This window comes from Melospiza georgiana, chromosome 7, assembly GCF_028018845.1.
Source record: "Melospiza georgiana isolate bMelGeo1 chromosome 7, bMelGeo1.pri, whole genome shotgun sequence".
In the NCBI taxonomy this organism is placed as follows: domain Eukaryota; kingdom Metazoa; phylum Chordata; class Aves; order Passeriformes; family Passerellidae; genus Melospiza; species Melospiza georgiana.
The window spans coordinates 32,976,079-32,996,704 of NC_080436.1; the positions used below are offsets into that span (position 1 = coordinate 32,976,079).

The 20,626-nt window shown below is 37.5% G+C and overlaps 1 protein-coding gene across 2 annotated transcripts in view; it reads right to left on the reverse strand.

Annotated features, from left to right (window-relative positions):
* DPP10 (dipeptidyl peptidase like 10) overlaps positions 1-20,626 on the reverse strand; it is a 436,882-nt gene that overhangs the window by 52,195 nt on the left and 364,061 nt on the right. For both annotated transcript variants that reach the window (XM_058028117.1, XM_058028116.1), the window contains exons 6-7: positions 9,392-9,444; positions 9,210-9,291 (exon numbers count right to left, since the gene is read on the reverse strand). In XM_058028117.1, the coding sequence (XP_057884100.1) occupies positions 9,210-9,291; positions 9,392-9,444 (135 nt within the window). The remainder of the gene's footprint in view (positions 1-9,209; positions 9,292-9,391; positions 9,445-20,626) is intronic.

Genomic DNA, 20,626 nt, shown 5'->3' on the forward strand with positions numbered 1-20,626 from the left:
GAGCTCTGCTGGCTGCAGCACTGTGCAGAATGTCACTGAGGATTGGGCTGCTCAGCCCTTTGATCTTTGTCCAAGTGATGTGAAGAACAGACTTTTCCAAAACCAGTGCATGCTCAGGAATTCACACTCCTCCTTCCTCACACTTACTGATTGCTTCTGACTAATGAGCCAGCATGGAGCTTGTAACAAAATCATAATCTGTCCTTACCATAAAATCTTTTAAAATGATCTCTGGTTATTTCAGGCTCATCTTACACTGATATCAAGCATTCAATTATGCCCAGACTGATCAATCCATAACAAGCTGAACTGAAAAATTTTCAACCTCGTTACTCCAGAAAGAAAAAAAGCAATGTTGGGAGACAGAAAAATATCTAATGAAATTGTAAGGGCTTGGTATCAGAGGAGGAATCTTCTGTTTTCTTTGACAAAATGTAAGAAAGTAGCATTACAACTGCAAGAACAAAAGTAAAAAGATACAGAATTGAAAATCCTGAGCTGTAAAGTCATACTTACATTTTCTGCTATTTTTAGGGTGGTGGGCAACACTTGAGAACTTTGTATGAAATACAATAGACCAGGCTGCCTCTGAGCATTTTGTACATGAGAAACCCAAGCAGAATTGAACACAAAGGTTTGTGCTTTCAGTTGCTATTTCTGTATGGGACATGTGCCTTCATCTCCCCACTGCACACAGGGTGCAAGTTATCTGTTGTCTTTATGATGGGCCAAAACTTTACCGGATGGCATCCATCTGTACAGACCCCACATAGCACATCCAATGCAAGAAACAGTTTGTCTGAAAATATCTCATTAGGAATGAGACAAGGAGGAATGAGGAAATATTGACTAGTTCTTAGAACAGCACATTTGCTTGGGACAGTTTAGCATCTGGGAAACAACACTTGAAAAGAACTATTTGCTTTCCTTCCACACAAAGCTTTTCCCTTCTATTTCTATAAATGTGCTGTCACCTACCATAAACAATGAAGACATTCAATGCATTGTTTTCTCTTAGATATCAACAGTACACCTGACTTTTTCATCTTCATTCTCCAGGCCTTGGAGCTGCCAGTGGAGATACATTCCCCACAACTACACATCCACAATCAGTTCTTTGCATTTCACTGTCTGGTCCAGGCTGAGTCAGCATGAAAGCCTAAGTCACTTTAACACAGTGCAGCCAAAGTTTAATCAGCTCTGATCTTTCAGCACAAAGACAGTGGAGAAGTCATAGCCCCACTGTAGGAAAAATTAAACATGCAAGGACATTTATGGGCTGGTGATGATGGAATTTTATGCCTCTTTTTTCAAAAGGGACTTGGCTAAAATAGAGAGAAACAGCCAGAAGAACTGAACATACCCAAAGTTGTTCAACCTTGCAGAGGAGGACAGTCACTATCACTTCCACTGACAGAAACATGTTTATATTTCTGATGGATGCTATGTGCTGATTGAGAAAATAGATTGTAACATACAGCAAACAGAATCTACAAATGGAAGAGGTGAAGGAAGCCTGCCACAGAGCAAGAGTTTGGTGGAGTTTGTGTCAAGTTGGTTTTGCCACTTTAACCTGTTCCTAGCAGAACTCTGTAGCCACAGGTACCATCACAGAAACTCCAAAGTCTTTCACATGTCTTCTGCAAACACTTTACAAAAGGCAAGTAAAAATCCTTTTTCAAATTGATTAGAACCTCTGCCATATAACCTGAACCAGAAAGGCATTAGAAACCTTCAAAGTCTTCTGTTTTGACATTTGGATGCCTTCCTCTTTGGAATCTTCCTTTTCCCAAGTGTTAAGGAACATAGAATATAGGTGCTTTCTTAGGGGTTTTTTTTACTTTTTTTTTCTACTTGCCAGATAAAACTGATGTTTACATTACATTACCAAAAGATGGATATGACAAACTATCCATCCCATTCTGGGGTGCACCTTTTTTTTTAATCACTAAATATGAAGTGACTACATGATTATATAGTGCAGGGACACAGGTAAGCATACAGTGGTTTTGGGCAGGATTTTGGAGTTATATAGAAATGCAGTCCATAATAAAACCCAATCTTTTCCAACTCCAGTTTAGCTAAGGATTCCATCAAATTTCAACCTCTGCTTCACAGTTTTTATGGGCGTCTATTTCCAAAGAATTTTAGACTTCTGAAATACAATTTTCATATTTCTGCATTACAGAAAGCACACATTTTTCACACAAGAAGCACAGCAGCCTTAGTTTATGAGCCATTGGACTTGCAGTTAATATTAGCTAACAGACGGAAGTGTGAATATTCAGATATGCTTTGTTACACACAGACATGTTGAACAACATGATGAGAGGTGCATATTGCTGTTTTCATTGCTCCCTGCAGGCTGCTGCATAGAAAAGTCTTTAGGACTGCTCCTATCAAACATGTGTGTCTATACTTGTTTCTGTGTCTTTGTGGGGCTGTATGTAAAGAAATACTACAGATATATATATATATATATATATATATATATATATATATACATATACACACCCACACAAGTAACCATGTGAAAAAAATAATTTGAGTTTTAGCACAGTGATATATCAAATTTCCAATATATTTGCTTCTGGATTAAAAAAATCGCATTACTTGTGTACAGGGCTTCCATACTGACTCAAATATTAGCTGCACGCTAGATCAGTGATAACAGAATAAGAACCAGCAAAAGGAAACATCTTTTATCTCCTCTCTTGATTTATTCACTATAAAGCTGCTGGGCCTTTTACTGTTTCACATGAAAAACAGTGGTAGAGGAATAATGCCCCTATAAAACATATGATTTTCTCATTATTTCTTCACCTCTTTCAGATACAGCCAAGTGGCTATTTCCCCAAAGGGCCAGCAATTTCTAACCCTTAATACTCATAATTTTAAACTGCCTTTGATACTAGAACACATTCATTGTATTTCACCAAGCAAATTGATGAAGAAACTTCTTTGCTCAACTTAGCCTTGCCCCATTTATAATGTTCCATTTATAATGTTCCATTTATAATGTTGTAGTGGTCCCTGGAGCTCACAAAAATTTTATTGAATATATCCAGCCTTCATAAGTAAAACTGTATTTTTTCCTCTTTTGCCAAACTGCCTGTGTTTTCTGGCTGCATTCTCCATTCCCCTTTTGTGAGATGGGAAGCTTTCAGACTGAGTATCACTTTTGGAACTAGAGACCATGCATTAAATGCTCCTCCAATCCATACTTAAGTGGAGTAAGCACCCGGAAATTCATAATGGAAATTCACAGTTCAGTAGAATACCTTCAGAGCAACTCATGCTATTTTTTTTTCTATGAAGAATAGTTTGAATCAAATAATTTAAATTAAAAGGCAAAAAATGATATAGATTTTACAATGGTAGTTTGACAAATCCAAGAGAAAAATCCAATGTGTAGCAGCAGCTTAGTAGGAAGAAAGTTTAACTAAATCTCTTTGGTAACTCCAGTTCTTCTGTGGACTCAGCTGGGTGGGCAATGCTCAACCACAGTTCCCTTCCTTCAGAGAAACATCCTCAGCAGGACAAAGGACCTCCAAATGTGCTTTGAACTACAAAGTTTGGTAACTGAACCCCTCATGCATTTTAAATGAGGTATCATACCTGAGGTTAATGTCACATTGAAGTGTTCTTGTTTATTTCTAGTTTTCAGAATAAATTCCAGCAGACGTTTTGCTCTCAGTTGCACTGCCATTTGCCTCATTAGCATAGTCATTAAAAGGAAAGATGAAATAAAGCCTTGACATTTCCATATGTAATTTTAAGTTACTCATCTAAAATACAGTAAGTCAAAAGAGCAGAAGACTTTGCAGATAAAAAAAAAAAGCAGAAGAAATATATTTATTTAGGACTTACTTCATTAGCATTAATTAAGCTCTTACTTCATTTGCATATGCAAGTGTTCTTGCCAGGAGGGGGTGCCAAGAACCCACAGCACTAATTATGCAAAAAGAAAACACATGGCAAATATTTTACAGAAAGATAAATTACCATGTTTTATAGCAGTTGAACATTACCTTGATAGACCAAACAGTAAATGGAGCTTTCAGCAAGTAATGGCTGTTAAAGCATGTGTTGAGCAAGGTAACTGCCCAAGTACAATCCTGCTAATTCCTTATTTGCTAAAATTAGTCCAGTACTTATCTGAGTACACAGAAAATAACACAACATCAAAGAACTTTACTGCTGCACTATTTGTCTTATCTAAAACAATCTTTGAAAGCCATTGGAAAAAAAGGCTAAACTTTTGACAAAAGGCATTTGTAAGGTAATGTCACGTTAATGCAGTCTGAGAGGTATTTGCATTTTTGTGGGGCAGTAGGTGTTGGTGGGGGGGGTGAAAGGAAATTGAAGCCCTCAATATGACAAAAGGATAAAGAAATGATGATTGATCACAGAGCAAAAGGGCAGAGAGTTCTTGAAATGGTATACTTATTAACAGCAATTAAAGCAGATTTTGCTAGGATGTATTTCTGGTTTTTAGGTAGTTTCAATACAAGGTGAGGTCCGTTTCACTGGATCTTTTTCATTCTTTATGTAAAAGCTTCAGCTTCTAAATCTATTATTTGTGAGTAACATTTTTGTTGTTGTTGGTTTTTTTTGGAAGATGAGGGCAACTTATACATTTCTAATATTTAAATTACTTTCTAAAAATTGATGAGAACATCCTGAATCCACAATTCAGCTACAGTCACCAAATTGTTCTTAGTGTATACAGCCTAATGGGTAATTCAACTCAATGGAGACCTAAATTAAAACAAAGCATTGTAAAAGCTCATCTTCAGTCTTACCATTTGATAGTGTTATATTTTGTTGGTAGCATCAATCTTTATCAAAGCTTCTAAAAAATATTTTTCTTTAGTATTCTGGATAGTTTTACTATTTTCTTGATTTTTGTTTGGTTAAAAAATGTATTAATTTATGCATAGACATTCATCTGTATGTCAATAGATCATTATTTATACTTATCCATCCAAACATGTAACTCAAACTCCCCTCAGAATCACGTAATATATCAAAAGAAAAACAAGCTTACTGCAATAAATAACACAAAACATCTATTATAAATACAAAGGCAAGTGATTTGCATGGATGTATGTTCATAGAATAAAGTGAAATAAGGTATTTTATACAACATAAACAACACATACCACCACCAAGGCAGGAAAAAAAACATGTATAACTTTTGAGAAAAAGCTATTTCAAACTGAAGCTTCTAACCATGCTTCACTGGGAGCTAGTTGATGTAGCCCACTCACTAATTGGTCAGAACTATTTGTATAACATGGAGCACTGCAGAAGAACACCAGAGTGTTAACAAACACAAATACAATGCTGCAAACCCTGGAGACATCTCCAGCCTGAACTGTGATATCCAGGCTCCTACTGCAATACATCCCCACAGACAGATCCAGAGCTGTCTCCTCTGTGTCAGATACAAGCCAGGTCCGGCACAAACACATGACAACCTTTGCTACAAACTGCTGGAGAAGATAAGGCTCAAGAAGGTAAACCTCTGGATAAAAAACTGGGTATTTCAACAACAGAGACCCCTTAAAAACCTCAAAGCATTCTTCTTCTCAGTAAAGCCTTCCCACCTGGTATATATCCCACCTGGGATAGCTCTTTCTCAGACAAAAGCAGTGAGGTCTAATCAATAAACTACAGGCAGAAAAATGCTGATGAAACAAATTAGATCTCTAGTTGGGTTTGTCTTTCCTGGAATTACTTTGATGCTGCAGTGATGGATTCTATGAAGGTGAGATAAAGAGATAATCAACTAATGACTTGCACAACTTCAATCAAACATGAGTAATGTTTGGCAAACAGATGAACAGCTCCCTAACATACTATGACACAGAAATGGTATTTTAGATCTGGCACAGTTCTAGCACAGTTAAAAGGCAGCATTTTAAAAGAGTGTGACCTTGAAAAAAGTTCTGATTTAAAGAACTATGTGACCTTAAGATACTTTAATTCATTAGATAAAAGTTTCTTCTCCCCAGTGGCAAACATTTTCAATTTCACCACCAAAATGTCATGAGTCAAGCAGCAGATGTTTCTCTGAGCTTTCCTCTTAATCACTACAAAACCTTCTACTCTAGGTAAATAGCAAGGAACTGAAATAACTTGCAACCCCTGTTTTAGCTGGCAAACAATGGTACTGTGGCACAGTCACCTGGCATCTGACAGAAAACTTACTCTGTTCTTCACAGCCACATGGGGCATGCTCTGGGGCCCATCAGACAGCCCCTGAAATTATCCCTAACAGTAAACTTAAACTGATGCATGCTTTCCACAAGGATGTAAAATACTGCAGATACTTGATTTCACCTGAGCCATAGTCCATCTGTGCAATAAGCAGTTTGTGGCTTCAAACATATTTTCCTTCCTGTTTTTTTTTTCCCTTCAAATCCTTACATTATCTGTTTGAACATCTTGCCAATTCCTCCTCATTGGACTACTTTAAGATAACCATGTTACTTAGATCTGCAGAACTGTGGACTGGAAACATCTTATTTTACACCATAGCCTATCGAAAATAGTTGATCCAAGTCAATGTGTTATCCCACTACAATTCTGGATTTAATCCAGGATTTTCCAAATAGTTATAGTATAAAGTTGGGAATCTCTGGCTCAGTCAGACATACCTGCACCTCATGTTTCACATTTTGTGCTACTTTTGCTTACCAGTCCTGGCTATAGTTTTGCTATTCATTTCTGCACCACAGATGAAGGGGGACACTCCTCCTCACTTCAGAGAACTACATAGACTCTATCTCTGTGATGGCACACAGCATATGTCATGGGTACTTCTACATCAAATTTTTGTATATAAAATTAATCTCTTCTCCAACTGTTCTCTGCTTGTTCTTCAGTTGCAAAGAGTGGCTCTTGGAGATTATTACCCAGGTTAATACACTATGATTATTTAGAGTAAGTATTTCATTGCTTGTTTTACTCATGAATTATCACTATTTCCACATAAAACAGATGTCAGATTTGTTCAGGAAGGTAAATCACTCATAGTGTGTTTGGCAGCACGGGTCTATGAGACTGCAGCTTTGTTGTACCCAGGTACATTCCATTGATAGCTACTGATGGATTTCATCATTGCATCTCTCCCTTTATGCCTTCCCCTGTGTCCTGTTTAACTGCTGTTTGCCTCCTGTACTATTTTACTAAAACCCACTAATCCAGTGTTTGCTCCAATGATGAACTTTATAACAGAACCATTGTGGCAATGGGTCCTCAGCCACACATCTTTCTTTCCTCTGCCTAACCTGCTCTGCTGGACTGAACTCTCTGTCCTGCTTCTGCTCGGGGCAGCTGTTCCTTTGGACAGCAGCAACAACCATTACTCACAACACTCTTTATTCATTCGTGCTCCTTCTACAGTTTTGGCTTGCTGCTGAAGTGGGAGGGCAATGCAGCAAGGCACTTCTGTCACTTTGGAAACCTCCTTCTGCCACATGAAGAGCTTCAAGAGGACACCCTTCTAATTGGCATTCCTAAAGTCACCTTCAGTGGACTGCTCCTGCAGGTGTACATCTCTATGGCAACACTCAGTGTGCCATTCAGAGTGCACAGAAGATTTTGTGTTCAAAGTTATTATTTCCTAATTCTGCAGTCCATATGGCACCATAAAACCCACAGTAGAGCAGATATTTTTAAAGCATGACATTAACTTTACTAGGGACATTAACAAAGATGAGTAATGTTATCCTCGCTCAAGTATGAATTATGCCAATGTTTTCAAATTTGGATGATTAAGGTTGTACCTAAAATGACCACCCATTTTTTTGCAGTTATGAGATGTAATAGGAGTCCACCTGTGCCTGTGTCTGAAAGGATCCATACATATTTTCAGAATAACATTTTAAGCAAAACCACATAAAGACAGCATTATTCTGATTTATTTTTCTGAGGTTTATGATTGGTAAATCTGACCCTGTTCCTATGAGACATCTCACAAAAAGAAAAAAATATTTTCTCGGTAATCACTGCATTTCAATTTTGTTCTACTTCAGATAACTGATTCTCTGATCAGTACAGACAAATGTGCAGATCCTCTGTCCAGTACAGAGGAATATTAAAAACTCAAATTTAATTAAAGTATTTCTTAAATCTGTTCAATTTTGCAAATGCTTCTCCTTTCTACTACAACCTACATGGTTTGCCACATTCCATAATGCTGCCTGGTAAATAACCTATGTATTTATTTCCACTAATCCTGTTGCCAAGGTCTCATTATTAATAAATTAATGTGGTTAATTATTAAAACATACCAAGCATGTTCCAATTACTTTTTCTCACCTGCCTCCACTTCCTTAATGCAAAACATTCTAACCAGAAACATTTTTTACTTTCCAATCATCTTGATGAATGATATAAAGCAACAGGGTACATTCTCTAGACACTCAGCTTACTGCCTCTCTGCATGAGCAAGCTGGATGTGCAAGGAGGCCCTGGGATCATGCCTGGGGGCATTAATGAGCTTATTAGAACACTGTAACAAGGATTATCTGAATTTCTTATGCAGAACTGAAGATTTAATCAGTCTCTTGCCTTCAACAACCAACACAGGTCAGCTTAAAATCATTGCTGTTCTAAATGCCCAATTTTTTTCTTCTTATATTGACTTTGGTTATGATGACTATGGATGATTAATGTTCATTAAAAATGGTAAAACTTCTGGAAAAATATTATGCATGAAACATGGCATCTTGTTTAATTATTATGAATTCAATGCAGCACAGCTGACCTTGGCAGTAATTTTCATACTGAAATGAAAACATCACTTTTCATGAGTCCATCACATCACATTTGGATGCTAAGCTTTTGCTTTTGCCCACAGTTTTCATTGATTTTGCACTTAAAAGAAAACTGCCTTTCACCTTTAACGTTCCTTCCCACACAGCAGTAGCCATAAAAATGGTTATCCTAAAAATCACCTGAGTGCATATTTAGATGAAGGTGTGATTCTTTCAACAACTGTACCATTTGCTTATTGGGGTCAGCCTGAAAAAATATATTTTTAATAAAAATAAACAAACAAATAGAGCTCTAATAAAAGCTGTAATAGGAACACACTAGTATGGTGCAGAAATACATGACAACTTATTTTAAAGCTTTCAGTTTTGTTTTTACCTCAGTCTGTCTGAAGTCCATACATTTTTAATGACTGTGCTTACCAGTTGCTGTCCATGAACACCCCAGGCTGCATACTGTAATACTGAATCCTCTACTTCTGGAGGGTTTAACTCCCAAACTTCCCTTGAAAAAATGGGAAACATTTTTACTTGAACACACTGGCATCATCTCATCCATAGAGCCACTGACAGTGACACGGTATGGAAAAAACAATGTGACCTACCTTGTGTGGATGTTATAAATCACATATGAAGCTGTGTAAGAATAATGAAAAACCTGTTAAAATAAAAAAATACAGGATTAAATACAGACTACTATGAAGGCAGTCATACTCTTCAACCCCTGTAAACACTGACACTTTTATTACTGAAAGAAGGTTCTACTGAATTAATTATAACCAATAGACCTGAATCAGGTTTTGAAAGCTGTAGGAAGGACACACGTACTCACCTGTTAATTTAACCAGCCTCTGTAACAGTACAACTGCACAGAAAATGTCCCAATTAGAAAAATCTGCATTCCCATTAAAAAAAAAAAAAGCCAACAATAAAAACAACCCCCGCCGTTCTCCAAAAAAAAAAAAAAAACCCAAACAAAAAACCCCACTGAGAATATACATTAGGGGGAAAAAACAATTTTATTTCTTCATCAAGCTGTGTCAAAATGATTGCACAGGCATCACAGTTATTGTACTTGAAATGCAGACCAATACAGGCTCATGGGGTATTTTTCTGACCACCTGCTATGAACAGCCTGAAGGACTCCCAGGTATGGCTCACAGAACAGAAAACCTCTGTACTTAGAGGGACTCTGTTTGCTGTGGCTTTCATTAAATAAGTTTTGGTCTGATTTTGGCTGACTTTCTTTGCTTTTCAGGAAAAGTTTGTTGAGGGTTTTTTGTCATTTTGGATCAAAGAAAGAACTATTTTTCAGTAAACCTTTCTCATACAACAGCAAGTTACCAGAGACTTCTGAACTCAAAACCTGTAGGATTCTCTGAACAGAACAGAAGAGCACTTACAGTGTGTAATGTGATGGACCACCACACCAAAGGGCTCAAATCAAAGCAAACAATTACACATTCTCTCCAGTCAAACATTAGTCTATACACCCATAGTGAATAAAAGACATTTTGCTCTCTTCCAGGATTGAGTGATTGGTTTTCACCCAGCTCATTTTCTGCCTCTATGTCTCGTATCATGAAAGTATTATAATTCCATAGTATTAGTTTCAATATAATTTGAAATTGCTTCATGGTCTTGGAATATGAAATATATTTGCCACTAATTATTACTGAACTAAGCAAAAATCTTTTTAATGGAAATTTCTGTGAGAAAAAAAAATGTTAGATAACATCCTCTAGACCTACTGCAGCTTCATGTCTACAGTTAACAGCATCTCTGCTTGGCATGTGGAGGATTTCTTTCTGGACAGGCTAATCCCATTTAGACGGGGAGAGCTACAGCTAAAGCCAAAATCGTGACATGGCTATGTGTGTTGGGAGCTCTTCAGGGAAAATTTTCCATTCTGGGAACCTTTCAGTGTCTCCTTCAAAGGGAACAGGCAAAGGGGGATCCTACATGGACAGAGCCACTGGAATTTGTCACTATGGCACACAAGAGGGTTTCAGAGGTTGTTATTTTCCCTGGAGGCCATTCAATAACAGAGCCATGTGAAACATCCTTCCACTGACTCCCTTCTCATTATTAGCTCCCTGCCAACACATGCTAAGAATTTAGCATGCCCCACATCTTTGCTGGCTGATACAGCAAGAATCCCACAAAGGTTTCTAAGATTAGTAACCCTACTTTGTGCAACAGCTGAATATCCCTTCTATAAAATTTCCCTTTGGGACAAAAATAATTTCCATTTTCCAAGTCTATTGTGTTTAACATCAGAACTCTTGCTTCAGTAAGAATCATACATATATTAATAGGTATGCCCCAAACATTGTTATATTTTATATTACAGCTTAAGAGAAACTGTTTTGTCATGTAAGGTACCAGCCTCTTCTGTGAAGTAGAGACAAATGGTTAAATTATGGTGGTTTCTGCACAGGGTGTGCACTGCCAGAGATTACCCAGAGGGGCACTTGCCAGCAGCCAGTTACAAAGAAGAGAAATGGGTTTCTTGCCCTTGTGGGAAAAGGGAAAAATGTATCAAAGATAATGTGTGGAGGCTTGATAAATATTTTGAATAGGAATATTTTAAAAGTAAATTATCAGACAGAATATATTTCAACAAGAAATGCTAAACTAATAAGTCATTCTGGCAGCTTAAACAGAAAATATACTGTAACAAGAACAACACTTCATATATCATGTGGAAACTCTGCTCCTGCCTTGTGTAACATTTCTGTCTAAACATTTATGCAGAAACATTAATATCTGTTGAAAAAAAGTGGAAAGAGCTCCACTTCTAGTGGAGACCAACATTACAGTGAGGTCACTTTCAGACAGGATGCTGACACTTTTTCTAGATTTACTCATATTAGTGTTAGTGCTTAACAGGAACACCATGCATAAATTACAAGTACCAAGCTTCCTAATTCATCCTGCTTGCAAGAGCCACACACTGAAACACAATCACTGTCAACATGAAATCAACAAAAATGGATGTAGAAAATATTTCTTTTTCTAGTCTGGCTCTCATAGAAAGTGCTTAGGAAGCTCTTGTAGTTTGTACAAAGGCTCAACCTGCTTGGTTTCTTCTTGCACAAAGCTGGGACAGAGCCCTTCCCCAACGCCATCACACGTCTGGCGCCCAGGGAGGAGTGGCAGCAACCCTCTCAATACCAGCATCAAACCTCCCACACAGCCACCAGCTGTGTCCTCTGTGGAAGAGCCTTGGGGAGTTTGGGGAATTACGCCCTGCAACTTCTGAACTGTAGGATGTGCACTAAGCAGAAAAAAACACCAACCTGGTAATTTATTCCAATAACCAGACAGAAGCTCAGCACTGACCCCTCTCCCAGTGAATTTACAGTGAAGGCTGCCCACTGTGTGCAAGTCAAACCCAAAGTGCAACCATTCATATTCCAAAATGTTTTCAGACATTCCTTGTACTCCACACCTTCTAACTGAGGTCCTATCAAAAGACTGAATGAAGGCTGATATTTAGACATGGACATTGAATTGCTCCAACTGACCAAAATAAGAAATGTGAAACTGAGGAAAAGGGTTTGGTTGTAGTGAAAGTTACTCATCCTCTACAGAGTGAATCAGTTAATGACTATGGACACACAAAACATCTGTAAGAAAAAAAGCAATGTAGGAGAGAAAAGCCTTTTAAAATAATAAATTAATTACAGCAATTCCTCAGCAATTTCTATCATATCAGCTGAGGAAAACAAAAAAGAGGAAAATGGTCTGGGATAATTTAATAAAATAATCATAGATGTTAAGGTTGGGTACTGTAAGGAGCCTTAACTTCAGATGTGGCGTGTATGCTTGCTAGGGTTCAGGCCTTTCTGGCAAGTAAATAACTTGCCTGCTTCTATTATGATAAGCTGGAAAATATTCTCTGCAATGTTAAGAAATGTGAAAATGGCTTTTTAGATCAGACAGACAGTATACCTCCCCCTCAGTACAATTTATTTAATTTTTCTTTTGCCACAGAATGCAGTCAGTAACAACCATTGCATATTAAATATTTCTTCTGAATTCATTCTTTTTAAGTGATGACAAGCTTTCATCTGGTGCTGCTCAACACTGAAAATGTTAGATGCATTTGTGTATGAAAAAAATGAAATTACAGAACTCCATTACAAAGAACCTAAAAGAAAAAGGTGCCAAAAGTATTTCAAGACAAATTGCTCCAGTCAAAATGTATTAAAATAACAATCTATTACTCAGCTAACAGCCAACAATAAAAAACACACTTATCAATCATGATCCGAACTTTTAGATAACACATTTAGATGAAGGTGTGATTCTTTCAACAGTTTAGTTCTGAAGTTTCATGTGTCCTTTATTCTCTACCTTTCAAGGAATTATTTTTTCTTTCTGTGGTTCTAAAAGTGAAATAATTCCACGGAACTCAGTGCATAGCCCAACAAGATGCAAGAAAACTGCCTTACACACTCTGCCAAACACACTCCACTAATTCTGCAAAATGTCCAGAAAAGATCCAGTTCACTGTCCCTGGGTAATCTGGAAAACATTTCTCAGCAGAATAGTGTTTTTGCTAAAAAGCTGCCAAGAAAAGCTCAGTGGCAGTATTTTCATGGTGTGATGAGAGCTCTCAGCTCCAGGGAAATGGAAGAGAGCTGATGACATTAGAACCTCGCAATGCTATAATCCCAAAATGCCTGGGCATGCCAAACACCTTGATGCATCCTTTATCCATTTCCTGTATTATAAACCAATTACATTCTTTCATGTGTTATTTATTTAAGCAGTAATGATGCCTTCTTGCTGGCACAGCTTTTTGCAAGGTAGTGGAGTGTCTGTCCTATATTTTTGTTTTCACCCAAACAGACACCTGCAATCTGAACTCCTCACTGCAGCTCTCAGTGCTGCTACACTCTGTAAATTCCCCTTTCAGGTTCCAATAAGGCATCTCACAGGGCATTGAAGCACTCAGTCTGTGCAAGAACTATAAAAGCTGAGAGGATATGAAATACATTGAAAATTTCAGCACCTGCAGTAATACTTTCAGTTATTCCAAAGCTTAACAGCCAAATGGTGTCCACGTCTTGCACACGGCATGGATATCCATCTATTTGTATTGAACACACTATTTAAAAGCCATAGCCTTCCCATTAGTGGAAAAAAAAAAAAAAAAGGCAGCAGAGACTCATTAAATAACTGAAATTGCAGTGTTTGCCATCATTCCCATCCCACTTATCTCCAAACACATACCCTGATTTGAAAAGAAAGGCAGCTTCTCAGATAAGGTTCAAAACCATGCAAGTCTTTCTGATTCAAGAGTGAGATATCAGATCTTTTATGGGTTAATCTACACTTCTGATCCCATGAAAAATAAAATCTAGTATTTTATGAGACTACTAATGTGAATGAAAAATGACCATATTCTTGTTCTATGAGTTAAAGAATTTAATCAGTTTTGGACACAAAATAATCAACCTTAGCTGGGTAAACTCTAAACTCCTGCAATATATGGATGCCTCTCAAACAGTATTACTCATAAAAAAAAAAAAAAAAAAGATAAAAAACTGCTTTTATTGCTTCACAGGTACAAGTTAATTATTAGGAATTTCAAAGCTATGAGATAACCTGACCTGGAAAAGGTTTTCTTTGCCTGAAACCTTTTCTATTTTTTCCAGCTATATCAGTTGGCCTAATAAAAGATATTACCTCTTCCCACAAATCTTGTCTCATTTATCCCTTCAGGCCACCACATCTGTAACAACAATGTTAGGGAGAAACAAATATTCCTAAGCTGAAAAAAAAGGACTATCTCAAACTAAAAGTGATCCTTCAAAATGAACAACCTGCATTACAGTGCATGTCACAAAATGCATGTGAACCCAGAAATCGGGTGACAGGACAGAGTGAAGCAGGGAGGTAAACAGGAATACAGCTTGCCAAGGACTCTCACTTCTCCATTCACCCGTGGCCCTTCTCACTTTTGAAGATCTTTCATAATCCATCAGTAAAATGGGCTGGCACATCTCCAAACTGCCCCAGCGGGTGCCAGCCACAGGAGCTGCTGGCTGTCGTGCACAGTGTAAAAAACAGCACCACGACTGGGATTCTGCCTTTATCCTCTTTTCCACAGTTGAATTAAGCATTTGAAGAATTACTGAAAAATCTACTTATGCTGAAAAGTGAAGCAAAAAGCCTTTGCTGTGGTAAAGGGATTAGAAGGCCAAGCAAAAAGTAACTCATCATTCATCTGCCATTCATGCAATGAAGTACTCACACACAATGACAAACAGAATCTTATTCAAAACCCAAATCTCTAGCAAACCTCCACTAAAGGCTCAGAACTGCAATTTAGAAGAAGAAATGTAAACATATATTGCTGCCTATTTTGCCTTTAGGATACAAGTATCTTGAAAGAAAAATGGAATATCCAGAACATGCCATGAGTAGAAATATTGAGAAAGGACCAGATGCAGAGTGGAGAGAATATGAGGGGACACAATAAGCCACAGGATGGTTATGGAGAACTTTTGAAGGGATTACTGATATAAATACAGTGCGCTTGTGGCCAGAAAAAATAACTGTGTTATATATTTCCAATAAGTTAACATATATTCAACTTCATCCACCATACAAAAACACAGCCTATATAAATTATACTAAATTATACAAATTCTATGTTTATTATTTATATAAATTATGCAAAGTATTTATTTATTTTCAATAATTATTGAAATTATTTTTCCTGTAGTTAATGATATTTTACTATCAATTTTGCTCAGTGAACACTGGTGTAACTCAGATTTCCAGCAACGAAAATGAGAAAAGATTTTCAGCAGGTCTTCAATGTCATGTACAAGCTCCTTATTCTGGTACACATCTGGAGAACACAAGATTATTTGTGGCCAGACTTCCTCCATTGTGGAAAGAGTGGTGAAAGCAAATGAGTTACAGTGGAAAGGGGCACTCTCTGCTTGATGCCATCAGGATTCCAAGCAGCAACTTCTTGCTCTCCAAAAAACCAGATTAACATTCACACAACCAGCTCCTATTCCTCATCTCCTTTTTATGAGCTTTTAGACACGTGACCTTGCTGGGACTGCAGTGCAAAGAGAATGGAATCAGTATCTAATGTGCTGATCACAAAACAATAAAGATATATTCCTTTCTTATCTTTGTATTGCAAGATGTTCAGCACCCCGTTAGTAAAACCTGTGAGGGAGTTAATAAGATTAAATCAGGAGCAGCATGACTACTGCCAAAGGCAAAGCACAGCTGCTGGATGAAACTTCCATCCATTTTGCAATTTATGTGCTAAATAAATTAATAATGTTAATGGTATCAACAACATTATGATGAAATCCAAATTTCTCTAAAATTCTGTAATCATTCACTTCAAATGTTCCCCCTTTGCCTTTCCACTCTGACTCCATGAGTTCTCCAGCATAGGAACTGCTGCTAAATGGGATTGATCATGGCACAGCTATGGTTGGGTTTCATGTGATTGGTTCCTTGGGTGTGTAAGAGGTGAGGAGAGAGCTCTGCAGCACTGAAGTCTGAGCCACAGAGGGACATGAAACCACTGGATAACACCTGTGCTATTAGTGAAGAGTTTGAAAAACCACACTCCATACCAACCAGTGATGGCCTCTGCATATTCAGGAAAATATTGATTAAAGACTGGAATTCTGCTGATTTCATGCCCTGGCAACAAACACAGTGAGAGCTCAGACTGTGCATTGACACCAAAGCTCAGCTCACTTTGGGACACACACCAGAAATGCTTCACACCATGCACCAGTGAAGTGGCACCTTTTGCTCTTGGAGCTCTAGTATTTAACTGATTTTTTCCTGGCATTAGATTCAGTAAATTAAGCCACATGAGTTAATGACTGATTTCATATTGATTATATCTGGGATAGAGAGAGCAATGGGGACTTCTCATTTTAAATAATCTGACACAACTTGTTCTTCAACTGGTTTCAGAGTAAAGTCTTAGCACGATCAGCTGAGGAGTCTGCAATACTGAGATGATGAACTGCTATCCATCTGCAAATCCTATTATTTCCTCCCAATTCTGGAAGTAAAAATAAAATAGAGGTAAATTTTGCCACTACTGATGTCCAAATCTTTATATAGTCTTGCACAATTTTGGCTCTTTTTGTGAAATATCCGGTTTCTGAAAACTCTGTATATAATTGCAGAGTTAATTTAAGATAGCACTTGATGCATTTGAGCACTGAAGTTATATGACAAGGTTATAACTTTGAAAAGCATCATATTTATTTGCTTCAATCAGCATTGATTATTTCTGATGATTGATAAGAACCACTGCATATCATTGGTAGTAATTTATGGTTAACATTAATACTTTGGGGTATGAAATATTGCCAGCCATAACAACTATATGCTGCCAAACCAAAATAAATATAAAGGCAAGACATTCTGAGACACACAATTTATCTGTAAGAAAAAAGGCTGTCAAGGAAGCCTAAACAAAAATGCACCTCTAGAAAATCTGTTAGAGCCTCAACTGTTCACATAGAATTTTTCAGCAGATTAATTATCTGAAGAAAAAGACATCCACTGCAGAATGTAAATTAAATGAGAATCAATTAAACTCAGTTCATATAACCAAGAGTAATGTGATACAAACCACAGTTCAGAATACATGCAGAAACTTCTTTTTCTTCTCCTACATTAACAGCTGATAGACCATCATTTGGATATGCAACTCAATCAGTTTTGAATATATAATAACTTCAGACGAGTGAATTATTCAAGAAAGAATGCTCTGCATTGCCACTTCTCAAAGCCTCACATATCACTGTCATCTGAAATTCTATTAGTTACACTACCACGTAAAATATGTTTCTTGAGTCTTGTATGAGATGAATTATGACAAAAATTTATATGGGTTTTTTTCTGGTTTATTCACCTGCAGCATTGAAAACCAGGAATGACTGCACTGAAATCATTGTTACATGACAGTGAAACTGGTAAATCTCAAGCCTCAAGCATAATATGTGTTTTTTTTTTTTTTTTTGTATTGATACACAGGTACGTGCACATCCTTTTCAAACTTATGCTCACACTCATATTCAGTGTGATCAAAATTTGGACTTTATAAGTATTTGGGGATTTATAGAATCTTCCCTTTTCCTGAACTGATTTGCTGGCAGCTTTAGAGTGTGCACGTGTATTTTGATCTGGACAAGTGTAAAGGGAAACAAAAGATATAAATTCTGACAGCACAACCAGAACTTAAATCTCCATGGAAATATGAGACTGGTGAGGGTTCTTGCCTCTGGTCAATGCAGCTGAGAATCCAAACCTGTCTTAGAAAAATATTCATTTAAGGGCTTTAATATGCCTGACACTTTAGACAGTCTGATCTCTTTACAAGGTCCTATGGATTACTTATATCTCACACATAAGGCAACAGGGAATTTGGATTGAGTGTCTCCACACATATTGAAAATTGTTAACTGAAAAAAAAATGTTTTAAAACACTGATTCTTAAAGGCAAAGCTTCATCAAGTGTTATCAGAGTGTTCTGAGATGGCTTAATTGCTCTTTGAGATACTGTGAAGAAAGAAACAAGTCAAGGCCTGCTTTTATTTTTAGTTTTTTCCATGGTGAGTCAAAAATTGTATTTATTCAAACAGATTGCTAAAGAGAAAATTTCCAAATGCAGAAAAAAACAACACCTTGTTTTGAAGAGACACACTTCTACATGATGTGATATTTACAAAAATATGCGTAAATTGATTCGTGTGAAATATGACACAAAACCCAAAAAAGTTAAAAAAACATTGAGAAAATATTTTCTAAATTAACATTCCATATAAATGAAATGTCCAGGTTCTGAGCACACAGCTAAACAGAACTGAAATGATAAGGATACAAAAGGAAATCAAAGCATGTGATGAGTCAATTTTCAAGTAAAGTCTCAATATCTCTTTTTCTTCCCCAGACAATCTGAGTCACTCGGGCAGCACTTAGCGAGCAGATACCGGATGCTCATCTGCTGTTTGCTTACAAATTGCATGAGGAGATGAAAAGACCCTGTGGAGCTGGAGAAAGGAGAAGCAATGAGATAAATGGCCTGTGGGTCTGAAGAAATGGAAAGGGAAATGGAAAAAAAAACTGGGCTGAGGGAAGCAGATGGCTAAACCAGCAAGCATGCAAGATGAACGAAGGGAGACAAAAAGACAGGGCTAAAAATATCAGGATGGGAAAAAAGAGACATAATAAAAAGAAATCCAGAACAAAACAGAGCTGAGACCCTTAAAGGGCTGGAAATGAAGAGGCTCAGATGAAAGGAGAACAGGCAGCAGGGAGGGAAGGCAGCAAGCAGACCGGCAGTGTGTGGGCATGGTGGCTGCAACACAGGCTCAGGGAACTGAGGAATGCATCCAGGCAGAACACACCGGCACCTAGAGCCTTTCTCTTCTGGAGGATCAGACATGAATGAAAAGCTGTTTTCTAAGCAATCTGACAGTTCAGTAATTGTACATGAACTATCTGCCTTTCACTGCCTTGATTACTATCAACAATAATTGCTTAGTGTGGATATGACACATGGAACAGCAGGAAGGCACTGGGTGTTTCTTGGGTTAAGTGATCCTCTCTCCTCATCTCCCACTATGACATCAAGACGCCTTTAATGGTAGCTCTGGGTGTTGGAGAGTCCAGGGAATCTTTGTATACTACTAGAAATAAGTATCTTATCTAGCCTTTTACAGAGTTTCCATGATAAAATGACTGTTTGTTTCTCTTTGAGTGTTTATCTGCCGGTTGGTTGAGCTCTGAACAGCTTTCACAACTACTTTTGAAATCCATGTGTTTAAAGTGCTCTTGTACTGCAATCAAATTTTATGATTCCAGGCAATCATCATGGCCAGGTCTCCATACCTCCAAGACATTCTCTAGAAATCCTGCTTAAACTCTCCAACTAATCTGAACACTGCCATTTAGACTTCTCCCCTTCTTACATCAGTTCTGCACTGCAGTGCGAACTCCAGTATCTTCATGTTTTAAATAGAGCATGAAAAGAAAATCTTTTCCATAGGAGTAAGTTCACCAAGTATCACTACAGCTAAATTTGGTCTTTAAACTTCCTTTTCGGTCATGCCCTATTCATCTCCCACATCTCCATGATTTCTTTGGCGCTGCTGGGCCTGCTAGCAAGCTTACACTGTTCCCCTTCTGTTCCACTACCCTGTTACAAAACCGAGCAAAATATCACCTCCGGGTGCAGTTCCCAACAATGGAGCTCACAGCCAGTTATCCTCTCCAGCACTTCCCATTAGCAAGCCATGATGCTGCTTGCAGCCAACTAGGTCTATCTTCACTAATTTTCTCTTATTGTGCCACATTTCTGTACTGGTCTCTGTTGTGGCCATTTTATGATATTACAGTCCCTTTGATGGTGGTATCATGAAGTAGACTCCTGTAGCAAGTAAAAGACCTCTTCATGATGAAGTGATTAAAAGGTCATGATAAGAGAGCTATTCATTTAGTACAAGGGAGTACTTCGTGGTGATCTCAAAGAAGCTGTAACAAAGTGATGAATACCTCACACCAAACTCATCTCTCCAGGACACATCTAATCTGGTGCTATATTTGCAGATAATAAATAGAATTATAAAGGCTAAATTTGTGCAGGTGGTTGACTGCCTTCACTGGAACATTAATTTATTGCCTAAGACCCCACGCTAAATCTTTCATGCTCAAATACCCAAAAAGACTTGTTCTTACTTAAAAAGAGCACAAAAATTGGATAATAATGGGGCATATCTTAATATTTCTCTAAAAATTGGACTCAACCATTTGATCTGTTAGGT